At 46.6% G+C, this 21,042-nt stretch overlaps 1 protein-coding gene across 3 annotated transcripts in view; it reads left to right on the top strand.

Moving 5' to 3' along the window:
- Positions 1–1,178: 1,178 nt before the first annotated feature.
- The window catches only part of KCNAB2 (potassium voltage-gated channel subfamily A regulatory beta subunit 2), a 42,440-nt gene continuing 22,576 nt past the window's right edge, over positions 1,179–21,042 (top strand). The window contains exons 1-3 of one of the 3 annotated variants that reach the window (XM_087701885.1): positions 1,179–1,333; positions 10,195–10,317; positions 11,831–11,872. In XM_087701885.1, coding sequence (XP_087558011.1) covers positions 10,241–10,317; positions 11,831–11,872 — 119 coding nt within the window. In that variant the 5' untranslated portion in view covers positions 1,179–1,333; positions 10,195–10,240. The remainder of the gene's footprint in view (positions 1,334–10,194; positions 10,318–11,830; positions 11,873–21,042) is intronic. The other 2 variants (XM_087701887.1, XM_087701886.1) reach the window with 2 other exon arrangements.

Here is a 21,042-nt window from a genome sequence, read left to right as displayed (position 1 = left end):
GGCTGGGTAACGCTGGTGTATTTTGCACAGAGGAAGTTTCGCACTCAGTAATTTGATACAAATTATTCGCTCATTAATCAGTGAGGTGCAAATCAAACAGGCATCCAAGCCACGATTTGTCGCAACAGGGGATACAGGTTAAGCCTGAAGTAAGCCTACATCTCAACCAGGGTTAGGGTTAGCGAGTCCTTCGGGATTGGGCGGCCTATAAATTTATTAAATACTTAATACTTAAACCAGGGTTGACAAAAAAAAAAAACACCCTCCAGGGGCCAGGATCATACTTTGTCCCCATTCCCACAACCCATGAATGGGGGTCAAACTCGGCATCATTTTAGCGACACCCCCAGAATTCCACAGGCTTTTGCCCGACACCTAGAGTTGAGGCACCAATTTGTGGTTGAGTTATTGGCCAGTTTTACAAACTTGGGTAAATCCAGGCTTGTGAACAAAAGCCGTCAAGGATCATGGCTTGATGGCCTGTACCCCACATTTGGCGTTTAGACAATAGTTTATGGAAGATTGAGTCATCGTTGGAGACAAAGTTGGGGTTTGCCAACAAGCCAGAAAAAGACAATGGCTTGTAGGGCTCCGGCATGGCTTAAACCTGATAATTAAAGTCTAAGCCATGGTTTGTAGAGGATCGAGTCCTTGGCTGGTTTTGCAAACTAGGGCCAAACCCAGCTTACAAACAAGCCCTAAAAAATATTTTTTTCATTTCATTTCATTTATTATATTTATATGGTGCTCTTTTCCCCCGAAGGGGACTCAGGGCGGCTAACAAATCAAATCAGGGAAGGGGGGGGGGGGGGTACAGACAAAAAATAAATCATGGTTTACATGATTACATAGATCATGGTTTACAGCACCCCAGATGCCCAGGATGCCATCCTGGCCTGAACTGGCCACCTAAAACCATAGTTTTGGGGTGGATCGAGCCATTGGTCAGCTCTCAAACTAGGATCAAACCTGGCTTGCAAAAACCGAACCCCAGACGGTTTACAGAACCCCATCCTGGCTTGTGGCCGGTGTAAACCATGGCTTGTGTGGGATGGAGCGCTTGGCTAAGGGGCGCCGCTGCAAGGATGCTACGCACCTGGGTACCATCCCCGGGGCCAGGGATGCAGGCGACGGCGCCGATTGGCCGCGCCGCCCGCCGGTCACTAGGAGGCGCTCCCGAGACCGGCCAATAGCGGGCGAGGGCTATTTGCATGCGGGCGATTGACGGCGCCGCCGGGCCAATGCGAGGCGCCGTCGGGCGGGCTCTCCTGGCACGAGGGCGAAGATGGTGTGAACCCGGGCAGCCCTTCCGTTCCTGCCGCCGCCGCCGCAGGTAAGGGCTGGGGGATTGGGGGGGGGGTGTCTGTGCATGGGAGTGGGTTCTTCCTTGGGGGGGGAAGTGCACCTCCCTCTGGGCGGCTGCAATGGGCCTCCAGAAAATAGGAGGGGTTGCAAAGGTGGGGAGGGGGCTGCAAAGAGGGGCATTGCAGCAAGATGCAACCCTGGGGGGGGAGGCAGAAAGGGGCTGCAAAACACCCTCCCTCCCGCCCCCCTTCATTGCAAAGGCTGCAAAACTCCCGAAGTTGGGGTCCTCCTCCTCCTCCCCCCCCCCCGCTGCTGCATTGCATGCCTCCACTGCAGCAGCTTGGTGCAAGATGCATCGATGCATGCATGCATTCAGGAAGCTGCTGGCCCTCCCTTCTCTCCCCCCCACACCCACCCCCCTTTGCAGCTTGCAAAAGAAGGAACTGCGAGACCAGGGAAAGGGGGCGCACTGCAAAAGAGGGGGGGGAAAACCCCACCCATTAGGGAGGGTGCAGAGGGGTGGGAGGTCTCGGCCGGCCCACCATTTGTGGGGAGGGAGGGGGTGCAAATTTCAAGCGGGGAGGCCTTGTCCCCTTTACCTGCCTGCAAACGGAAGAAGGGTGGGCATGGAGACCCTCCCCCATAAATGCACAAAAAGATATATTTCAAACTGGGGAGATTGGGGGGTGGGGGCTGCAGATTTGACAGCTGCCCGTCAGGGACAGGAAACAGACTCAGCCAACTATTAGCCAATTCCCCAATGCTGAATTTTATTGCAAAAAGTGGGGGGAGGGCAAAGATTGTGGTGGTTGCAGGCTGCAAGGAGGGGGGGCTCTGTGGGGACTTCCAAGGCGGATATTGGTGCAAAATTTGGTGTGTGTGTGGGGGGGGGGAGAGGAAGTTGAGTGTGTGCCGCCTTCTCCATCGGCTGGTTGTGCGGTTATTATTTTTGTGTGTTTTGGCAATATCCGTCCAAAAAGGAAAGGAAGAAGGCAAGATTTGCGCTGGTGAGAAACGGGGAGGAGTGGGGGGGGGGCTTCTTCCTGTGCGGTCGGACACTTCGGGGGTGTGCACACGCGTGTGCGAGCCCCAATGCCCCTTTTCTCTCCCCAACCCCTCCTCTCATTTCTTTTCTCCCCCAGTGGGGAAAATAGGATGTTTTGATAGCCATAGACTTCTAACTCCAGCTGGGGCAGATGTTGGGGGAGATAAATACAGTGGGGATTTGGTCCCCCCCTCCACCCCCTCCGCCGTCATTCTGGACCTGATCTCATCTCTGGATGCCATTGCAAGTCATTCTTGGTTCAAGTCCAGCTAGGGTTTTTTTTTTTTCCGTTTTGCTGCATCCGAATCTTGACCAAATTTTACCTGTCCCACCCGCAATTCCCCCTCCCCAAATAACCCTTTAAGTGCCACCCCTCTCCTTGTGCAAAATTAGTAATTTAGAGTCCCTGCCCCAGAGAGCTTGCAAACTCCCCCATCCTTGGGGGGGGAAAACCCTTCTAAAGTGGGTAAGCCGGTCGTAATTTATATAACAAGGGTTTTTTAAAAAGAAAAAATAATAATTTCAAGTTTTAAAAAAAGGGGGGCAAATGTCGTCGGCGACTATTCCCAGCAGAGCGATAATGAATAAATTTCCCTGCAGCCAATTAAAAGCCATTCCGCTTGATCAAAATGGCAATCGTTAAAAAAATAAATAGAATATCGGAGTTGTTTTCCGGAGGAGAAATTCGGCAGGCGAGTTGTTTGTCCGTTTAACACTTTCCTCTGGGCCTCGACTTACGACCGCAGCGGGAGTTCCAAATCCCCCTTGCCGAGTGTTGTTAAGCGGGTTTTGCACCCCGCTTTGTGAACTTTCTCTCCACGGCGGGTGAGTGGTGGTTCATTTAGTCACCCGGTCATTAAGTGAATCTGGCTTTCCTGTGGACCGGTCAGAAGGTCACAAAACGGACGGCGCGACCGTCATAAATACGAATCAGTTGCCAGCCGTCCCAAGTTTCGATCGCGTGACCCGTGAGAGGCTACGACGGTCATAAGCGTGGAAAAACGATCCATATTTTCAGTGCTGTTGCAACTTGGGACGGTCGCTAAATGAATCGCCGTCAGTCAAGGGCCTCCTGCCTTGCTTCGCCTGGCCATCTAAAGGGAGCACTGGTGACCTCTAGAAGATGACCACCAAATGGCCCACCTGTACAGCTGATGCTCAGTTTCCTAAAATAGGACTTAAATTTGAAATTCTGTCGGTTGGGCTTTCCCTGTGGCCTCCTTTCCCTTGTCTTTTATTCATTTATTTATTAAACGTCTCTACTGTCCATCTCGCCAATATGGCAACTCAGGGCTATTCCTCGACTTACAAACCGTTCATTTAGCGGCGATTCAAAGTTACAACGGCACTTAAGTGGCTTAGGAATGTTTTTCACGCTTAACGACCGTCCCCGTGGTCCAACTTCAGACCCTTTGGCAACCGACACGTATTTAGGACGGTCGACGCATTCCCAGGGTCGCGCGAACCGTGCGACTCGCTTAAGAACTGCCGTGATTCACTTAACAACGGTGGCAAAACGGGGCCAATCTCACTTTAACGAGTGGTCTTGCTTTGCGGCGGAAACATTGGGGGTCGTAAGTCGAGGATTGCCCGTCTCTTCATCCCCGCAATAACCACCTGGCCATCCCCGCGTAGGTAAAGTCAAACATAATTTCTTTTTTGTAGTTCAAATCCACCTTCCGGCCAAAATCTGCATTTCTAGGGTTTTTTTTTTCCCAGTCTGATTTATTTCTTTTTCTCCCTGTCAAAAAAAATACGTATAAATAGTTTTCGCTGATCAGGTCGAATTGTTTGGCATTTGTGACTCGGCTGCAGCTGCCACCCAGAAGCTGAATTGCAAATAATGCAGCTGGTTTTTTTCCCCCCTCTGGGTGGAAAAACAAGAAACGCAAGGAATTTTAAGTGGTCCTCCACTTACGACCGCAGTGGAGGCCGCAGATTTCTGACGCTAAGCAAGAAAGCCCTTCTTCGAACGTCGCTCCGTTTTACAACCTTTCTTGGCACGGTTTCTAAGTGGATCGCTGCGGTTGTTAAGCGAGCAACCCCCCCCCTTTTTTTTTTTGCGAGCTTCGGACGAGCAACGTCACCGGGGAATCCAGATTCGCTTAACGACCGTGTTACTAATTGCCAGGGATTCACTTAACAAGTGTAGCAAGTAAGGCTGGAAAATGGGGGGCGAAAGTCACTAAACAGATGCCTCCCTTAGCAACGGAAATTTGGGCCAGCGGCCGTCGTATGTTGAGGACTAGCTGCATAGGAAGCGCTACAGAGAGAGTCTTGGCATCTCCGCCCTTAATTAACTGCGGGGATTTACCTGCAGCAAGAAAGGTTGTGAAATGGGGCACACAGCTCGCTTAACAAATGACTCGCTTAACAAACGCCTCACTTAGCGACAGAAATTTGGGTCTACGTTGCAAAGGACTGCCTTCATGGGAAGCGCTAAAGAGACTCTCGTAAGCAACTCAGTCCTTACGAATTGCAGAGATTCTCTTAACAACCTTTGCAAGGAAGGTCGTAAAATGGGGCACAACTCGCTTAACAAACGTCTCACTTAGCGACAGAAACCTGGGTCTCTGTTACGGTCGTAAGTCGAGACACTCTTAGCATCTTTGTCCTTGCAAACCGGAAGATGCCCGGTCGTTGTTGATGAGCAGGAAGACGCTCCGGCCGTTCTCCCTGGACAGCTGACCGGACCTCTGGAGGGGTCAGCGGGGTGTGGCCAGGGAGTGGGGGGGGGCTTCCCAGGGCCTGAGGAGGGTCAGGTTGCGAAACACGCTCCGGGGTTGACCCGAGTTTTTCCGTGACGTCCGGCGTCACTTTATCTGCTTGACCTCCACAACCCCGCTGGGGTCAGGTTTCTCTGGCCGAGGCTTTTAGCCTGATGAAACGGACGTTGCGGGTGTCGAACAGCCTCGGGTGTGCACGGCGGCGCCTGGGAAACGTAGCGCTCAAAAGAGGCAGAAGGAGAAACCTGGCTCCCCGTTGGAGATGCTATAACCTTACGGGAAGCCGGAGTCGCCTCTCCCTGGCCGGAGGGGACGGGTTGCGAGAGATAAGAGGAGAAGAAGAGGGTGGGAGGGGGCCTTGGAGGTCTTCTAGTCCAGCCCCCTGCTCCAGCAGGAGACGTAGATACGTAGTCCTCTGCTTACGACCACCAGCTTAGCGGATGTTTGAGGTTATGTTGGGAACCCTGAGAAAAATTCATTAGGACCTATTTTTGAAGTTCTGATGTCCACCTCGCTTCCCTGATAGTGAGGGGTTTTGTTCATACTTACGACCATCTAATGCATCCCCACAACGGTCCATGGTCAAAATTCAGGCACTACGCGATTGTATTTATGGCTGTTGTAGCGTTCTGGGGTGATCCTCGTTGGAAGGAAGGAAGGAAGGAAGGAAGGAAGGAAGGAAGGAAGGAAGGAAGGAAGGAGTGTTGTGTTATGAAAAGAAAGAAAAAGAGGGAGGGAGGGAAGGAAGGAGAGAGAGAAAGGGAGGAAAGGAGGGAAAACAGGAAGGAAGGACAGAAAGGAACAAAAGTTAAGAAGAAAAGAAAGGCCAGAAATGAATGAAAGAAAAAGAAAAAAGGAAGGAAAGAGAAAAAGAAAGAAAAGAAAGGGACAAATGAATGAATGAATGAATGAATGAAAGAAAAAGAAAAGGAAGGACGAATGAATGAAAGAAAAAGAAGGAAGGAAAGAGAAAAAGAAAAGGAAGGGCAGAAATGAACGAATGAAAGGAAAAGGAAGGACAGAAATGGAAGGAAGGAAAGAAAAAGAAAAGGAACGACAAATGAATGAATGAAAGGAAAAGGAAGGACAGAAATGGAAGGAAGGAAAGAGAAAGAAAAAGAAAAAAGAAAAGGAAGGACAGAGATGAACGAATGAAATGAAAAGGAAGGACAGAAACAGAAGGAAGGAAAGAGAGAAAGAAAAGGAAGGCCAGAAATGAATGAAAGAAAAAAGGAAGGAAAGAGAAAAAGAAAAAAAGAAAAAGAAAGGGACAAATGAATGAATGAAAGAAAAAGAAGGAAGGAAAGAGAAAAAGAAAAGGAAGGGCAGAAATGAATGAATGAAAGGAAAAGGAAGGACAGAAATGGAAGGAAGGAAAGAGAAAGAAAAAGAAAAAAGAAAAGGAAGGACAGAGATGAATGAATGAAATGAAAAGGAAGGACAGAAACAGAAGGAAGGAAAGAGAGAAAGAAGGAAGGACAGGAATGAATGAAAGAAAAAGAGGGAAGGAAGGACAAAAATGGAAGTAAAGAGAAAAAGAAAGAAAAGGAAGGACAGAGATGAACGAATGAAAGGAAAAGGAAGGACAGAAACAGAAGGAAGGAAAGAGAGAAAGAAGGAAGGACAGGAATGAATGAAAAAAAAAGAAGGAAGGAAGGACAGAAATGGAAGTAAAGAGAAAAAGAAAGAAAAGGAAGGACAGAGATGAACGAATGAAAGGAAAAGGAAGGACAGAAACAGAAGGAAAGGAAAGGAAAAGAAAAGATTTGTGCAAATATAATTCTGGGCATAATTCTGTACTTTGAAAATATTCCTCTTTCCAATCAAAGGCTTCGCTTGGCCTAAGCAGAATTCCTCTTTTTCAAATTCTTTTTTTTCCCCTCCCTCCCTTTTGGCTTGAACTTTCTTCCCCTTCCTCCTGTTCCGTAGAAAGTCATTTTTTTAAATAAATAAATAAGGGCACAGCTGTCCGTTGGGGCTTGCAACATCTGCCTTGCGAAAGGGAAGCCCGCCCAACTTTCGGGTGGCAAAAATGAGAATGTGGAGAAAGCGCTTGGCTGGGTCTTTGCAAGGGTGCGAGGCTTGGGTGGGGGGGTGGGTGAGTGGGTGGGGAGGGGTTGGCTGGCCTGGCAAGGCCCGAGTCTGCAGGGGTGGCCAAATTGGGGGGGCTGGGGGGGGCTTGACCTTAGAAGGCAGACTCCTTTCCCTGATTTAGTCAGGTTTTTAATTGTCTTATTGTTAATTATTTAAAACATCTGGGGGGGGGGGAAATCTGCCCTACACAAAGTTTTCTTTCTTGTTCTAAGATTGTCCTGGGGGAGGGAGGGAAGGAGGGAAAAATGAAGGGAGGGATGAAGGGAATGGGAGAGAGGGGAGGAAGAAGGAAGGGGAGGGAAGGAAAAGGAAGAATGAAAGGGGGAAGGGAATTGGAGAGAAGAGAGAAGGGGAGGAAGGAAAGAAGGAAAAATGAAAGGAGGGAGGGAGGAAGGAAGGGGAGGGAAGGAAAAGGAAGAATGAAAGGGGGAAGGGAAGGGAATGGGAGAGAAGAGAGAAGGGGCTGAAGGAAGGAGGGAGGGAGGGAAGGAGGGAAAAATGAAGGGAGGGATGAAGGGAATGGGAGAGGGGAGGAAGAAGGAAGGGGAGGGAAGAAACAGGAGGGATGAAAGGGGGAAGGGAATTGGAGAGAAGAGAGAAGGGGATGAAGGGAGGAAGGGAAGAAGGAAAAATGAAAAGAAGGAAAGGGAGGGAAGAAGAAAGGAAGGAAAAGGAAAAGAGGGAAGGAAAGGAATGGGAGAGAAGGGAGGAAGGAAAGAAGGAAAAATGAAAGGAGGGAGGGAAGAAGAAAGGAAGGAAAAGGAAGAATGAATGGAAGAGAGGAATGGAAGGAAAGAAGAGAGGGAGGGAGGGAGAAAAAAAAGAGGGACCCCCCCCTCTCTTCCCACATCAAACTCCGGTGGAGTCAGAGCTGGGGGGGGGGATCAGATGGGAGCTGCCAAAATCCTCCACTCCCCCCTTTTCCCTTTCTCTTCCCTGCCAAGGCTGGGAGCCAAGTAGCTTCTCCCCCTCTTCAGGTCACCTTCAAGCCTCCCCCCCTTCTTTTTGGGAGAGGGGGGTGTAGGATAATCTCAAGTCCTCCCCCCACCCCACCCCCCCACCCCCTGTGACCAGACAGGCTTTCCCTGGCCGGCTCAGATCTCCTTTGAGAGCCACTGCGGAGCCTCCGTCTCTCCTGCAGGCTGGGCAGGAGAGGAGCCTGTCAAACGCAGGGACTTACGACCACAATTGAGGCCAAGGCTTCTGTCGCTAAGCAAGACAGTTAAGTGAGGTTTGCCCCGTGTTACTTTTCTTGTTACAGTTGTGAGTCTGTGTCTGTTTGTCTCTCCCCCCTCCCTCTATATCCATCCATCCATCCATCCATCCATCTATCTATCTATCTATATATATATATATCTACTGGTATCTATCTACCAGTATCTATCTATCTATCTATCTATCTATCTCTCTCTCTCTCTCTCTCTCTCTCTCTCTCTCTCTCTCTCTCTCTCTATCTATCTAGCATAACTATCTAGCATATCTATATCTATCTATCTATCTATCTATCTATCTAGCATATCATCTTTATCTATCTAGCATATCTCTCTCTCTCTCTCTCTCTCTCTCTGTATCTATCTATGTATCTATCCATCCATCCATCTATATCTACCAGTATCTATTTACCAGTATCTTATCTATCTATCTATCTATCTATCTATCTATCTATCTATCTATCTATCTATCTATCTATCTATCTATCTATCATCTATCTATCTATCTCTATCATATCTATCTATCTAGCATATCTATCTATCTCTATCTATCATATCTATCGAACTATATCTATCTACAGTATCTATCTATATATCTATCTGTCTATTTATCTATCATATCTATCTATCTATCTATCATATCTATTTATATCTATTTATCTATCATACCTATCTATCGAATCTAGTATAGATCTATTTCAAGCTATTTAGCTCTCATCAGCTAACCGTATGCTCCCTCCCCATATTTGGGCATACCAGGTGCTTTGACAAAACTATATATATGTATGTATGTATGTATGTATGTATGTATGTATGTATGTATGTATGTATGTATATGTATATGTAATTTATCTACAGAATCTATATCTACAGAATGTCTGTATCTTCTCTACCTACCTACCTACCTCTATCTATCTGTCTATCATTTATCTATACATATTTCTCCTTTCTCTCCATCCATCCAATTTATCCATCCATGCATTTATCTATTCCAGTGTACCTATCTTATCGATCAATCCATCATTTTATCTGTTCTATTCATCTCTCCATCTGGTTGTCTTATTTATCCATCCCTCTCTCCATCCAATCATCCATTCTATCTCCCCGTTTTTCTATGTTATCCATCCATTAATTCTATCTTATTTATCTATTCTGTCTTATTTATCTACCTGTCCATTAACAACTTTGGGACAGAATCTTTTTTATTTTTTTAATAGCAGATTTGCAATTTTAACTGGAGTGGCGGCTAAGAGGTCTGCAGCGCCCTCTTGTGGACAGCAGCGGTCATGATGGTTTGGAGGCAGTTCTGGATTGCAAATCATGGTTTCGTTCTGGATTGGAAATCATGGGAAATCATGGTTTCCTTCACCATTTTTTAGATGCATGTTTTATTTTCCTTTCCTTCTTTTTTCTTCCTTTTATCTTCCTTTTTTCTGCTTTTGCTGCCAGCTTTGCTGAGTAAGCAGATTATCCAGGAACCAAGAAGATTTATCCAGAACAGAATCTATTCTAGAGCTTTTGTTTAATTTTTTTTTCCAGTTGTAGCTATTTTTTCCCCCCCAAAAGTCCAGGATTTGTAAAAGCTGAACAAAAAAGTGTACAGAACCAGGAAGAAAAAAAACCAAAATGTATAAAATGAAAGACCAGGGCAAAATGGGAAGCAAAATTCTTAAAATGTCTTTAAAAGAAGAAAATAAAAAGATTCAACTCATGGTTTAACTTTCTTTCTTTCTTTCCTTCTTTCCTTTTTTCTTTTTCTCCCTTCCTCCTTTTTCTTTCTTTCCTTCCTTCCTTCTTTCTTTTCTTTCTGCAGTGGGTGTTAACAAAGATTCATCTGGATCCTGGAGGAGTTTGCCTCCATGTACCCCGAATCCACCACGGACTCCCCGGCCAGATTCTCAAACCGACATACTGGATCCCCAGGTATGATTTACAGGTGAGTGTGTGTCGGTTGTGACTCCTGTCCCGTGCGGGCGTGGTATCCCGCATTTGTCCCCTCCTGGGGGCCTTTCAGCAAGCAGAAGGAAGCAGCTGAGCGACCCCCCTCGGTGCAAAATCAGAAAAATGGGTAGTCCTTGACTTACGACCACCATCGGGACAAAAATTCCCACTCCTAAGAAAGACGGTTAGTAAGCGAGTCGCACTCTGGGTCGGTCGTCAGTTATTTTTATTTTATTTTGTAAGAGCCCAAAATGTCTGTTGGTGAGACAGTTGTTAAGAAGAGTTGTGTCCCAGCTTATGACCTATCTTGCCACTATTAGTGAACAACTGCCGTTGTTAAATTAGTAACACGGTTAAATGAATCCAGCTTCCCGGATCATCAGGATGTCACTGCCAGAAATGTGCAGTTCCCACCTGCTCCACTTGGGGGTGCCGTTGACCCAGCCCTCTTGATCCAAGACCATGGGAATGACCATAGAGTCATGGGTTGGAAGGCCCAGAGAGTCTAGGGAAGATGATATGTTGACTCAACCCTCTTGGATCCCTGACAATGCCACCAACCATAGAGTCTTGGATTGAGAGGCCAGAGTGTCTGGGAAGATGATATGTTGGCTCAACCCTCTTGGATCCAAGACAATGCCACCAACCATAGAGTCTTGGATTGTGAGGCCAGAGAGTCTAGGGAAGATGATATGTTGGCTCAACCCTCTTGACCCAAGACAATGCCACCAACCATAGAGTCTTGCATTGAGTGGCCAGAGTGTCTAGGGAAGATGATACGTTGGCTCAACCCTCTTGACCCAAGACAATGCCACCAACCATAGAGTCTTGGATTGAGAGGCCAGAGTGTCTGGGAAGATGATACGTTGACTCAACCCTCTTGGATCCAAGACAATGCCACCAACCATAGAGTCTTGGATTGTGAGGCCAGAGAGTCTAGGGAAGATGATACGTTGACTCAACCCTCTTGGATCCAAGACAATGCCACCAACCATAGAGTCTTGGATTGAGAGGCCAGAGTGTCTGGGAAGATGATACGTTGACTCAACCCTCTTGGATCCAAGACAATGCCACCAACCATAGAGTCTTGGATTGTGAGGCCAGAGAGTCTAGGGAAGATGATATGTTGGCTCAATCCTCTTGATCCCAGACAATGCCACCAACCATAGAGTCTTGGATTGTGAGGCCAGAGAGTCTAGGGAAGATGATATGTTGGCTCAATCCTCTTGGATCCAAGACAATGCCACCAACCATAGAGTCTTGGATTGAGAGGCCAGAGTGTCTGGGAAGATGATATGTTGACTCAACCCTCTTGGATCCAAGACAATGCCACCAACCATAGAGTCTTGCATTGACTGGCCAGAGTGTCTGGAGAGACAGTATGCCGTTCGTTTGTCCGACGTAATTGCACCGTTCCTCGCCTTCCCCCCCCCCTTTTCAAAACCTGTGATTTGTGGAATCTTTCTTCTTTCTTTCTTTCTTTCTTTTTCCCCTTTTGCTTTCCAAAGTGCTCGTTATGGAAGTCCGAAAAGACAGCTCCAGTTTTACAGGTAATTTTTGTCCTTTTTTTTTTTTTTCTTTTCCTAATTCGGTGATCTCCGAGCTTCCAAATGGCGGTTGTGCAATAATAATATGAATAAGAATATCAGGGTTTCCTCCCCCCCCCCCCAAGAAGCTGACTCTGTGACACCCCTAATTATGCATTTCTGCGTTTAACCTTAACTGGCGTGCATCTCCCCTCTTTGGAAAAATGAGACTTTCTAACGGTTTAACTCTTATTGATGGCTCGTAGAGTTTTGGCAAGGAACAAGAAATCCACATTAGCAATAGCAATAGCAGTTAGACTTATATACCGCTTCATAGGGCTTTCAGCCCTCTCTAAGCGGTTTACAGACTCAGCATATCGCCCCCAACAACAATCCGGGTCCTCATTTCACCCACCTCGGAAGGATGGAAGGCTGAGTCAACCTTGAGCCGGTGAGATTTGAACCGCCGAACTGCAGTCAGCTGAAGTAGCCTGCAGTGCTGCATTTAACCGCTGCGCCACCTCGGCTCTATACATTATTCAGGTTTGAAGGTCTGCTTAGCCTGAAATGGTTGGGTGGGTTGATTTTTCAAATCCAGGTTGCCATCCTTGTCGTAAAAGTCCTTTTTACAGGTGGTCCTTGACTTACGACCAAAACCCACACCAAGGTGTTCTGTCACTAAATGAGGCAGTTGTTGTACTCACACCTCATTTTACAATCTTGTTTGCTGAGGTCATTAAGCAAATCGGGCTTCCCCCTTGTTGGAAGCTGACTGGGAAGATTGAAAATCAGCCCGACAGTCATAAATGCAAGGTAGTCCTCAATTTACGACTACACTCGAGGCCAACATTTCCGTTGCTAAGCAGGACATTGAGTCGTGGTCGTCGTCCCCGATTTTACCGCGGTTGTTAAATGAATCACGGCAGTCGTTAAATTAGTACACGGTCGTTAAGTGAATCTTGCTCCCCCCCCTTGACTTAGCCAGTCAGACGGTCGCAAAAGGGGCCGTCACGTGAAGCTTAGGCCGTCGTAAGTACATGCCAGTTGCCAAGCTTCAGAATCTTGATCGCGTGACAAGGAGGGAAACGCTGCAATGATGAGTCATAAGTGTGAAAAACGGCCTCGAAGCCACTTTTTTCGGTCCTCTTGTGCCTTCGAACCGTCACTGAATGAACCAGTTGTAAGTCCAGGACTATCTACGAAGCCACAAAAAAAAAATGGATCTCGACTTGGTTTCCCCGCGGCTCATCAGCGTATTTCCCACCGCCGAGTTCCCACATTCGGCAAAGTACGGCAAAACTTTTTGGGACGTGCCAGGAGATACATCAGCAGAGGATCTGCCGACTTGCAGAAGTTCTGGGCACCTTCTCTGGCGTCCATCGGCACTGATGTGTTGGCAGAAGCCGAGATAATTAGCTGTTCTCCCTAGAGCGAAACTGGGAAATGGTCCAGCATGTGTGAATCAGGGGGACGGGGGAGAGAATGCATTAAGAGAGGAAGAGGGGGATGAAAAGCTGAATTATCTCTCGTATTTTCAGCCTTCTTGGTGGGGGGGGGCAGAGGGCCGAGCTGCTTGGTCATCTCTGCGTTGGCAGGGAGGTAAAATGGGTAGAGGCGAAGAACTGAACTTGGATACATCTCGGCTCACCGGGACGGCCGTCGGGGTGTGGAGATAGTGGTCTTCGGAATGTGTCTCCTTACGGAGGTCCCCGGGATTGCTTCATGCCTGGAGGTTTTGGATAGCTGGCGTCTTCTGTGGTCTTCCTTGGCAATCGTGGCTTGTTGGAGGGAGGGGCGTGCAGGAGGTAAATGGTGAGGTTGGATCTCGGCTTCTCAGAAGGAGTGACGTGGAGATAAATTGTGAATGTTGGCTTGTTGGAGAGAGATAAACACACATATCTCACCATCCGTTTCCACCTTTAACGGGATTAATGGGTGAATGCTGGGCTCCCGTCTGTGGAGCTTCCAAGAACGTGGAAATGCAAATTGAAATCCTCTTTCCCGTCTCATGAAAGCAGCTGTGTCTCCACGTCTTATGAAAGCAGCTGCATCCAACAGCTCATGGAAGCAGCCTCTGCCCAGGATTCCCCAGCTTCGCCCCCCAAATTACAACCCGAAGCGATGAATTTGAGCCAAGGGGGTGGAGAACCCAAAAGATCCGCGGAATCCCCCCCATCCTTCGCCCACCGTGGGAATCTCGGGGACGCGTCTCTCCCACACTCGATTTGCATCCCGGACGGGATTGATCTGACGTTTCGAATTGCCGGGCGCCTGTCTGTGTCCCGCGCTCACCTCATCCATCATCCTCCACCCTGGCCAGCCACGGGGGGGGGGGGGGGGTGTAGAGCCACCTCCGTCCACCCTCCCAACGACGACGGCGAGTCCCCGCTAATAAAAAGCGAGCGATCCATCGATCGATTCCGCGCCTCCCATCAATCAGATCCTCCGGCCAGAAGCTTTTTAGAGCGCGCGAGAGAGATGCGCTGTTGAATAATTTAGCTCGGATCATCATAACGGACTTAATGGATTTCCTGCTAAATTCTCTCCGAGGCTCTCGGGAGGGGGGGGGGTTAGGGTGGATTCGAGATTGCTTCTGACAACTTGGAGTGGATTTTTCCTCCCCCCTCCTCCCCCCCCCCTTTGCATGGAAGGCCACGCCTGTGCGCCGTTTTTCCACCCGTCCGTGAGAAAAAATACATATCTATCTATCTATCTTAATAACCGAGAAGTTATCTTTTAATGAGCAAGCTCGCCAGAGAGCAGGTGAGTGCCGACGCCCGGATAAGAAGCGAGAAGGGATGGCTGGTTTAGATTTTGGGGAGTCACCAAAGCCCCCCAACACCTTTTCCTTTGTAGATATTTCAATGGCTGGGCTTGGAGACTAGCTTTAAAAAAGCTTAGTTGTTCGTGTTTTTCTTGGTTTTTTGGAGAAATTCGGGCCGCTTCGTTAGGACGGAGGAAATGGAAACACCTGGGAGTGTTTAATTACGGTGTCTCCATCCCGTACGGGAATTGGATTTTAGCAGCCACAGTTGCCAGTCTTAACCATGGTTTACAGCACAGAACGGGGCTGCAAATAAACCAGGTTTATTTAGATATTTTCTATTCCTTTCCACCCTCAAAGAAAGCGGGGATCCCCGAATTTGGCGGGGCAGCTGTGGGATCGGGAAGTTTTCCGCATCAAACACGCATCACCAGTGTGATCTCTTTGTCCATCAGAATTGAGTTTCTTTCTGCTTAACTTTTGGGGGGGGGGAGAAGGATGGACAGGGGTGTTTCCTGGAAACCCCCCCCCCAAAAAAACCCCTTCCTTCTCTCCTGGAATAGCATCGCTGCTTTTATTGCACCCAGCGGGATTTTAGCGGTTGTGGGGGAACAGTGGATCCGCTTGCAAAATTGTGTGCAATTTATTTAATTTATTTCTCCTTTTTTTTTTTGGAATAAAACTTAGCCCAAGATTCTTTTATCTTCACATTTCAGTTGCTGCTTCTCTTTTATGATTTGGCTCGGGTGAAAAGGCCCACGCCTTGCAAACCTCGGGGGGGAGTTGTTGGTTGAGCAATTTTAGGATCAAACATCGGGGGGAAAATGGATTTTAAAACCTCAGTTTTTGGCTTAAACCTTGACTGGACAAGCTTCCTTCTTCTTCTTCCTTCATCTTCCTCCTTCTTGTTCTCCTCCTCCTCATTATTATTATTATTATTATTATTATTATTATTATTATTATTTAATCTTCGATTCAGTAAACTGGTAAAAACTTTTTAACAGTTCAGCTCCTAACCAAGGACCTGCTAAGGTAATTAACATTATTATAACCTCATTATTATTATTATTATTATTATTTTCGGTTCAAAAGTTTTATTTCTTTTAAAACAAACATTTCATCATTCCTCAATCAGTAAGACATCGAAGTACAATTTTTTGTGTGTCAAAATAGTTCTAGTTTACCACCAAATTCTTCTCTAGCCCAATGTATACTCCTCATTATTATTATTCAGCCCAATCTGTTTTCTTAAAGGAAAGACCTCATGCAAGCATAAGGAACAAGAAGTGGATATTATACAAACACACTTAGCGGGAAATCCCTCTCCAAATTTTTAAATTTCAGTCTTTTCGTCTCTTGCAAAAACCCTTTGCTTTAACTTAATGTTTCAGAACTGGGCAGGGTTAAGAATTTTAGCTGCCATTTTAGTGATATTCTGCAAAACACGATTGTAAACTAAATTCACACAACCAAGGTGTGATTTTAATCCACGGTCTCCCTGCCCCAACCCATCTGCAAGATGCCTGCAAGGTTTTGGTTTTTTACAAAAGGCACAAAAATGAACCCTCTTCGTGTTCGTAAATGGAGCTGAAAATTAATCCTTAGTTGGCTGAACTCTTAATCTTAGGAATTAATTGGGCTGTGTCCCGTTAATTTATAGGCTCGAAGCATGTTTGCGGGATCCGCCACGGGGAAAGGCAGCTTCTAATCTCATGGGGCCGCCCCTTGGCAGCTGTAATCAGTCCAGGGAATGGACAGAAATGTATGGGCTATGTAGTCCACGGACGTTCAACGAACGCCTTGCTCCCTGCAGCTTCAGTTCCCTTGAGATAAGTTTTCATTAAAAAAAGCAAACACAAATGAACCTTTTCAGCGATTTTCCTCCTAACCTATCTGTCTTCTGCCACTGAAAATTTGATTTTTGAATGAAGGAGGTTTATTTTTATAGGAAGCAGAGAAAAAATAGGTGTTTGCGTAAGATTTACCCTTCCCAAAAAGATAATTTTAGCCTCGCTTGTTCGGTGGATGAAATATTTTGCCCCCCCAAAATGTAGAGAGACGTGGCATCTGTTATCAATAGATCCCACCGCAGTTGCATTAAAAACAGGAAGGGGTTTTTGTGTTAAAAGATTTAATATTCACCCAGGTTTATCTGGTCAAATTTAAGTAGTTAAGTGAGTAGTTAAGTAAATAATTAAAGGTATAGGGTTGAAATGGAAGTCATGAAGAGGGATCGTCCCTTCGCTGCCTGGAAGTTTAAGAAACTCTGAAAAAAAACAAGGTTTTGAATTCCCAAATCTATGACATTTGGACAGATAGAAACTGGATCCTCCTTTGAAAGCTAGTTGGAAGGATCCCTAAAAGCCTTTAATTGTATAAAATGGCCCAGCTATTAATATGAGGAACACTTCTTATTTTCTCTTGAGAACTAGCGTATTTGAAAATGCAATTTGCAATTCAATATAGAACTCCATGAAGTTTGTTTTTTTTAGGTAAAAAAAATCCATCTTAAGTGTGCAGGGAATCCTCGGTTTATGACCACAGTTGACCCCAAATTTCTGTCGTTTAACTGAGACAGTTAAGTGAGTCTCTCCCCCCCCTAGTTTTACGACCTTCCTTGCCACCATCGTTAAGGGAATCACTGCAATTGTTAAATGAGTAACGTGGCTGTGAAGTGGATCTGGATCCCGCCCCCTCCCGGGCTGGGAGGTCACAAAAGGGGATCATGTGATCCAGGACACTGTCATAAATATGAGTCAGTTGCCCCGTGTCTGAATTTTGATCACAAAGATGCTACAGTGGTTGCAAGTGTGAGACACGGCCGTAAGTTGCTTTTTTTAGTGCCGTCGTAACTTCGAATGGTCACTAAGCGAAATGTTGTAAGTAGGGGACACACTATCACAGCACGTTGTGTTGTTTGGGTACATTTTTCCTTCTGCTATCCATGTATTTCAGGCCACACACTCTTGAGTCAATCCGTGGATCAGGGGCTGCCCCAAAGAAGAGAGAATCAAGCTATTCTCCAAGGGCAGAACAAGAAGCAATGGGTGGAAACTAATCAAGGAGAGAAGCAACTTAGAAGGAAGGAGGAATTTCCTGACAATCAGAACAATTAATCAGTGGAACAGAAGTTGTGAATGCAACTGGAAGTCTTTAAGAAGACGCTGGATAGCCATTTGTCCGAAACAGTATAGGATTTCCTGCCTAGGCACGGGGTTGGACTAGAAGACCTCCAAGGTCCCTTCCAACTCTGCTGTTGTGTTGTATTGCATTGAGTAATCTCTGATTTTTTTTTTTTTAAATTCCCATGTTCAGAATGGCAGTGAGGTCCTGGCAGGTGATCAAGACGACGTTTAATTATTATTTTTTACTTGTTTTCACCCCATTTTCTTCTTTTTTTTAGCCGATGTGGTTCCACTTTTCTCTCCTTTCTCCTTTTTTCTTTTGCAATTCTTTCTCACCAGCGACGGATCGAATACGTTAGGACAGCATCCGATATAAGATTTTTTGAGACTGCGGATTTAAGGAGCAAACTCTTTAAAAACTTTTTTCCCCCCCCTCCTTTCGGGTGGCTCGATATGTTTTTTTTCAAAAAATAGTTTCTATTCCGCATTTTCCAAACCTTAAAATCCCAATGACACATTTTTTTACAGCTTTCCGTTATCAGAATGACTTTTTTTTTTGTTGTTGCTAATTTCGGGTTTCGCGTTTGAAAACCATCTTCCTCTTTGTTTCGTACTTTCTCATTTTTTGAATTTATTTGAATTTGAATTTTTACAGTATATATGTGTATATAGAATATTTCCATCTTTTATTACTTTCCAAGTATTTGCCATCTCCTTTTATTGCGTTTTCTATGTATTCCTTATGCCAGTGTTTCTCAACCTTGTCAACTTGAAGATGTCCTGGACTTCAACTCCCAGAATTCCCCAGCCAGCATTCGCTGGCTGGGGAATTCTGGGAGTTGAAGTCCGGACATCTTCAAGTTGACAAGGTTGAGAAACACTGTCCTAACCACTGCTGGGGAATTCTGGGAGTTGAAGTCCGGACATCTTCAAGTTGACAAGGTTGAGAAACACTGTCCTAACCACTGCTGGGGAATTCTGGGAGTTGAAGTCCGGACATCTTCAAGTTGACAAGGTTGAGAAACACTGTCCTAACCACTGCTGGGGAATTCTGGGAGTTGAAGTCCGGACATCTTCAAGTTGCCAAGGTTGAGAAACACTGCCTTATGCATTGATTTTACATCTCTTTTCAAGCCAGATATAATACCACCTCTTCCATATCTGGTCTGTCTCCTTCCTCTCTTATCTCTTTTATTTGGAGGGCTTGATTTAAATCAGCCGCTTGGTGGGATAATTGGGAATTTGGGACCCTTTCGCAACCAACCGGCGTCCCTCCCTCTTGGTGAAAAAAGTTGCAAGTTTCCCCATCCTTTAAAAAAAACAAAACCAGAGTCGCAGAGAATTCTGGGAGTTGAAGTCCAACCATCTTCCCAGGTGCTAAATTTGAAAAAAAATAAATAAATAAAAAGTTTAGAGAATGCTCTCGACTTACAACCAAAATCCTAGCCGACCTTTCTGTTGTTAAGCAAGACAGTTCTCTTCATCCAGTTTTACAACCTTCCCTGCCGCCGATGTTAAATGAACCGCTTAAGTCGTTAAGTGGGTACCATGGTTGTTAAGCAGATCTGGCTTCCTCCCGTTGACTTTCCTGGTCAGAAAGTCACAACCTCGGGACATTCCAACCGTCATAAGTCCATGCCAGTTGCCAAGCGTTCAAACTTGGGTCACATGACCATGGGGGGATTCTATAACGGTCGTTAAGTGTGAAAAAAATGGTCCTCCTAAATCACTTTTTTCACCCTGCTGTCGTAACTTTGAACCAACCGTCGTAAACCGAGGGCTTGCAATCTTTGTCACCAACCGGGGCGCGCGAGGCAGGCGGGATGGCGATGCGCTGGCGCGATCTTAAGGCAAATCCCTCCCCCCCCTTCTCCTTCGCGGATCCCGCGCAGATCCCCCAGTCGGCAGCATCATGCTGTCGATGACGTACAGCGGGAGCCTGCGGAGCGTGGCCAGCCGGTCCCACTCCGAGTGGGGCCTCCACCAGTTGCCCCAGAGCGACGCCGTCGAGCTGCAGAAGCTGAGGGAAGTCCGGGTGGCGGCCCAGACCCGGATGAGGGAAGAGTTCCTCCGGATGCACGGCCTCTCCCTGGACGAGTGCACCGCGCAGACGACCGGCATGAAATATCGGTAAGCGAAAAGAGCCGCCCGCTTGGGTTCGCGGACCTCGTCCTTTGATACGCGGATTGGGCCTGGCCGAACCTATTGGAGGAAAGTTTCCTCGCTTTAGCGGATTGGTTTAGTTTCAGGCGGGCCGTCGGATCATCTGGCGGAGACGCCGATTCTGAGACACGGTGGATTCCGCTAATATTTTTAAGGGAAGGTGGAGACTGTCAGGGCTAAAAATTTATTTGGATGTAAAACTTCCCGCACGACCTTTTCTCCTCTCCCGATTCTCTCCCGCGTTTTATTTGCAAACGAGCAGAAATTGTGTTTTTATCCCGATTGTGTGGTGGAAAGGCTCGGATGGCTTTGGATGTTGCTCTCGGAGGAGAGAATTTGAGGGACGTTGTCAAGTCCTCTTGTTCTTGCACTGGGGGGTCCGGTGGGGTCATTAGACGGCCGGGAAGCGAGTGTGCAAACTTCCCGTGGAAACCGCCGTTCAATTTTTCACGGGTTTTTCTGGCTGCGCGTCCTTTGAGGGAATCCCAAAGCAGAGTTTGTGTTGTGACGGAGGTTGTGGTCAGCCGGCAGTGTGGCCAGAGATGTTGGCAAGAAAGAGAATGAAGAAAGAAAGAAGAAGGAAGGAAGGAGAGAGAAAGAAAGGAAAGAGATAGACAGAAAAAGAGGAAGGGATAGGAAGGAAGGAAAGATGTGATGGATGGGAAGGAACGAAAGAGAAAGAAAGAAAAAGAGGAAGGGATAGGAAGGAAGGATGTGATGGATGGGAAAGAAGGAAAGAGAAAGAAAAGAAAGAAAGACAGACAGAAAAAGAGGAAGGGATAGGAAGGAAGGAAAAATGTGATGGATGGGAAGGAAAGAGAAAGAAAGGAAAGAAAGAAAAAGAGGAAGGGATAGGAAGGAAGGGAAGATATGATGGATGGGAAGGAAGGAAAGAAAAAGGAGAAGAAAGACAGACGGACAGAAAAAGAGGAAGGGATAGGAAGGAAGGAAAGATTTGATGGATGGGAAGGAAGGACAGAGAAAGAGGAAGGAAGGAAGGAAGGAAAGGTGATGGATGAGAAGGAAGGAAAGAGAAAGGAAGGGATAAGAAGGAATGAAAGATGTGATGGATGGGAAAGAAGGAAAGAGAAACAAAGGCATAGGAAGGAAGGAAAGATGTGATGGATGGAAAGGAAGGAAAG

The sequence above is a fragment of the Thamnophis sirtalis genome, unplaced genomic scaffold, assembly GCF_051295495.1.
Source record: "Thamnophis sirtalis isolate CommonGarterSnake01/CBP01778 unplaced genomic scaffold, rThaSir2_p1.2 scaffold_15, whole genome shotgun sequence".
In the NCBI taxonomy this organism is placed as follows: domain Eukaryota; kingdom Metazoa; phylum Chordata; class Lepidosauria; order Squamata; family Natricidae; genus Thamnophis; species Thamnophis sirtalis.
Note: the sequence above shows the minus strand (reverse complement) of the source record. Positions and strands in the feature narration are given on the sequence as shown.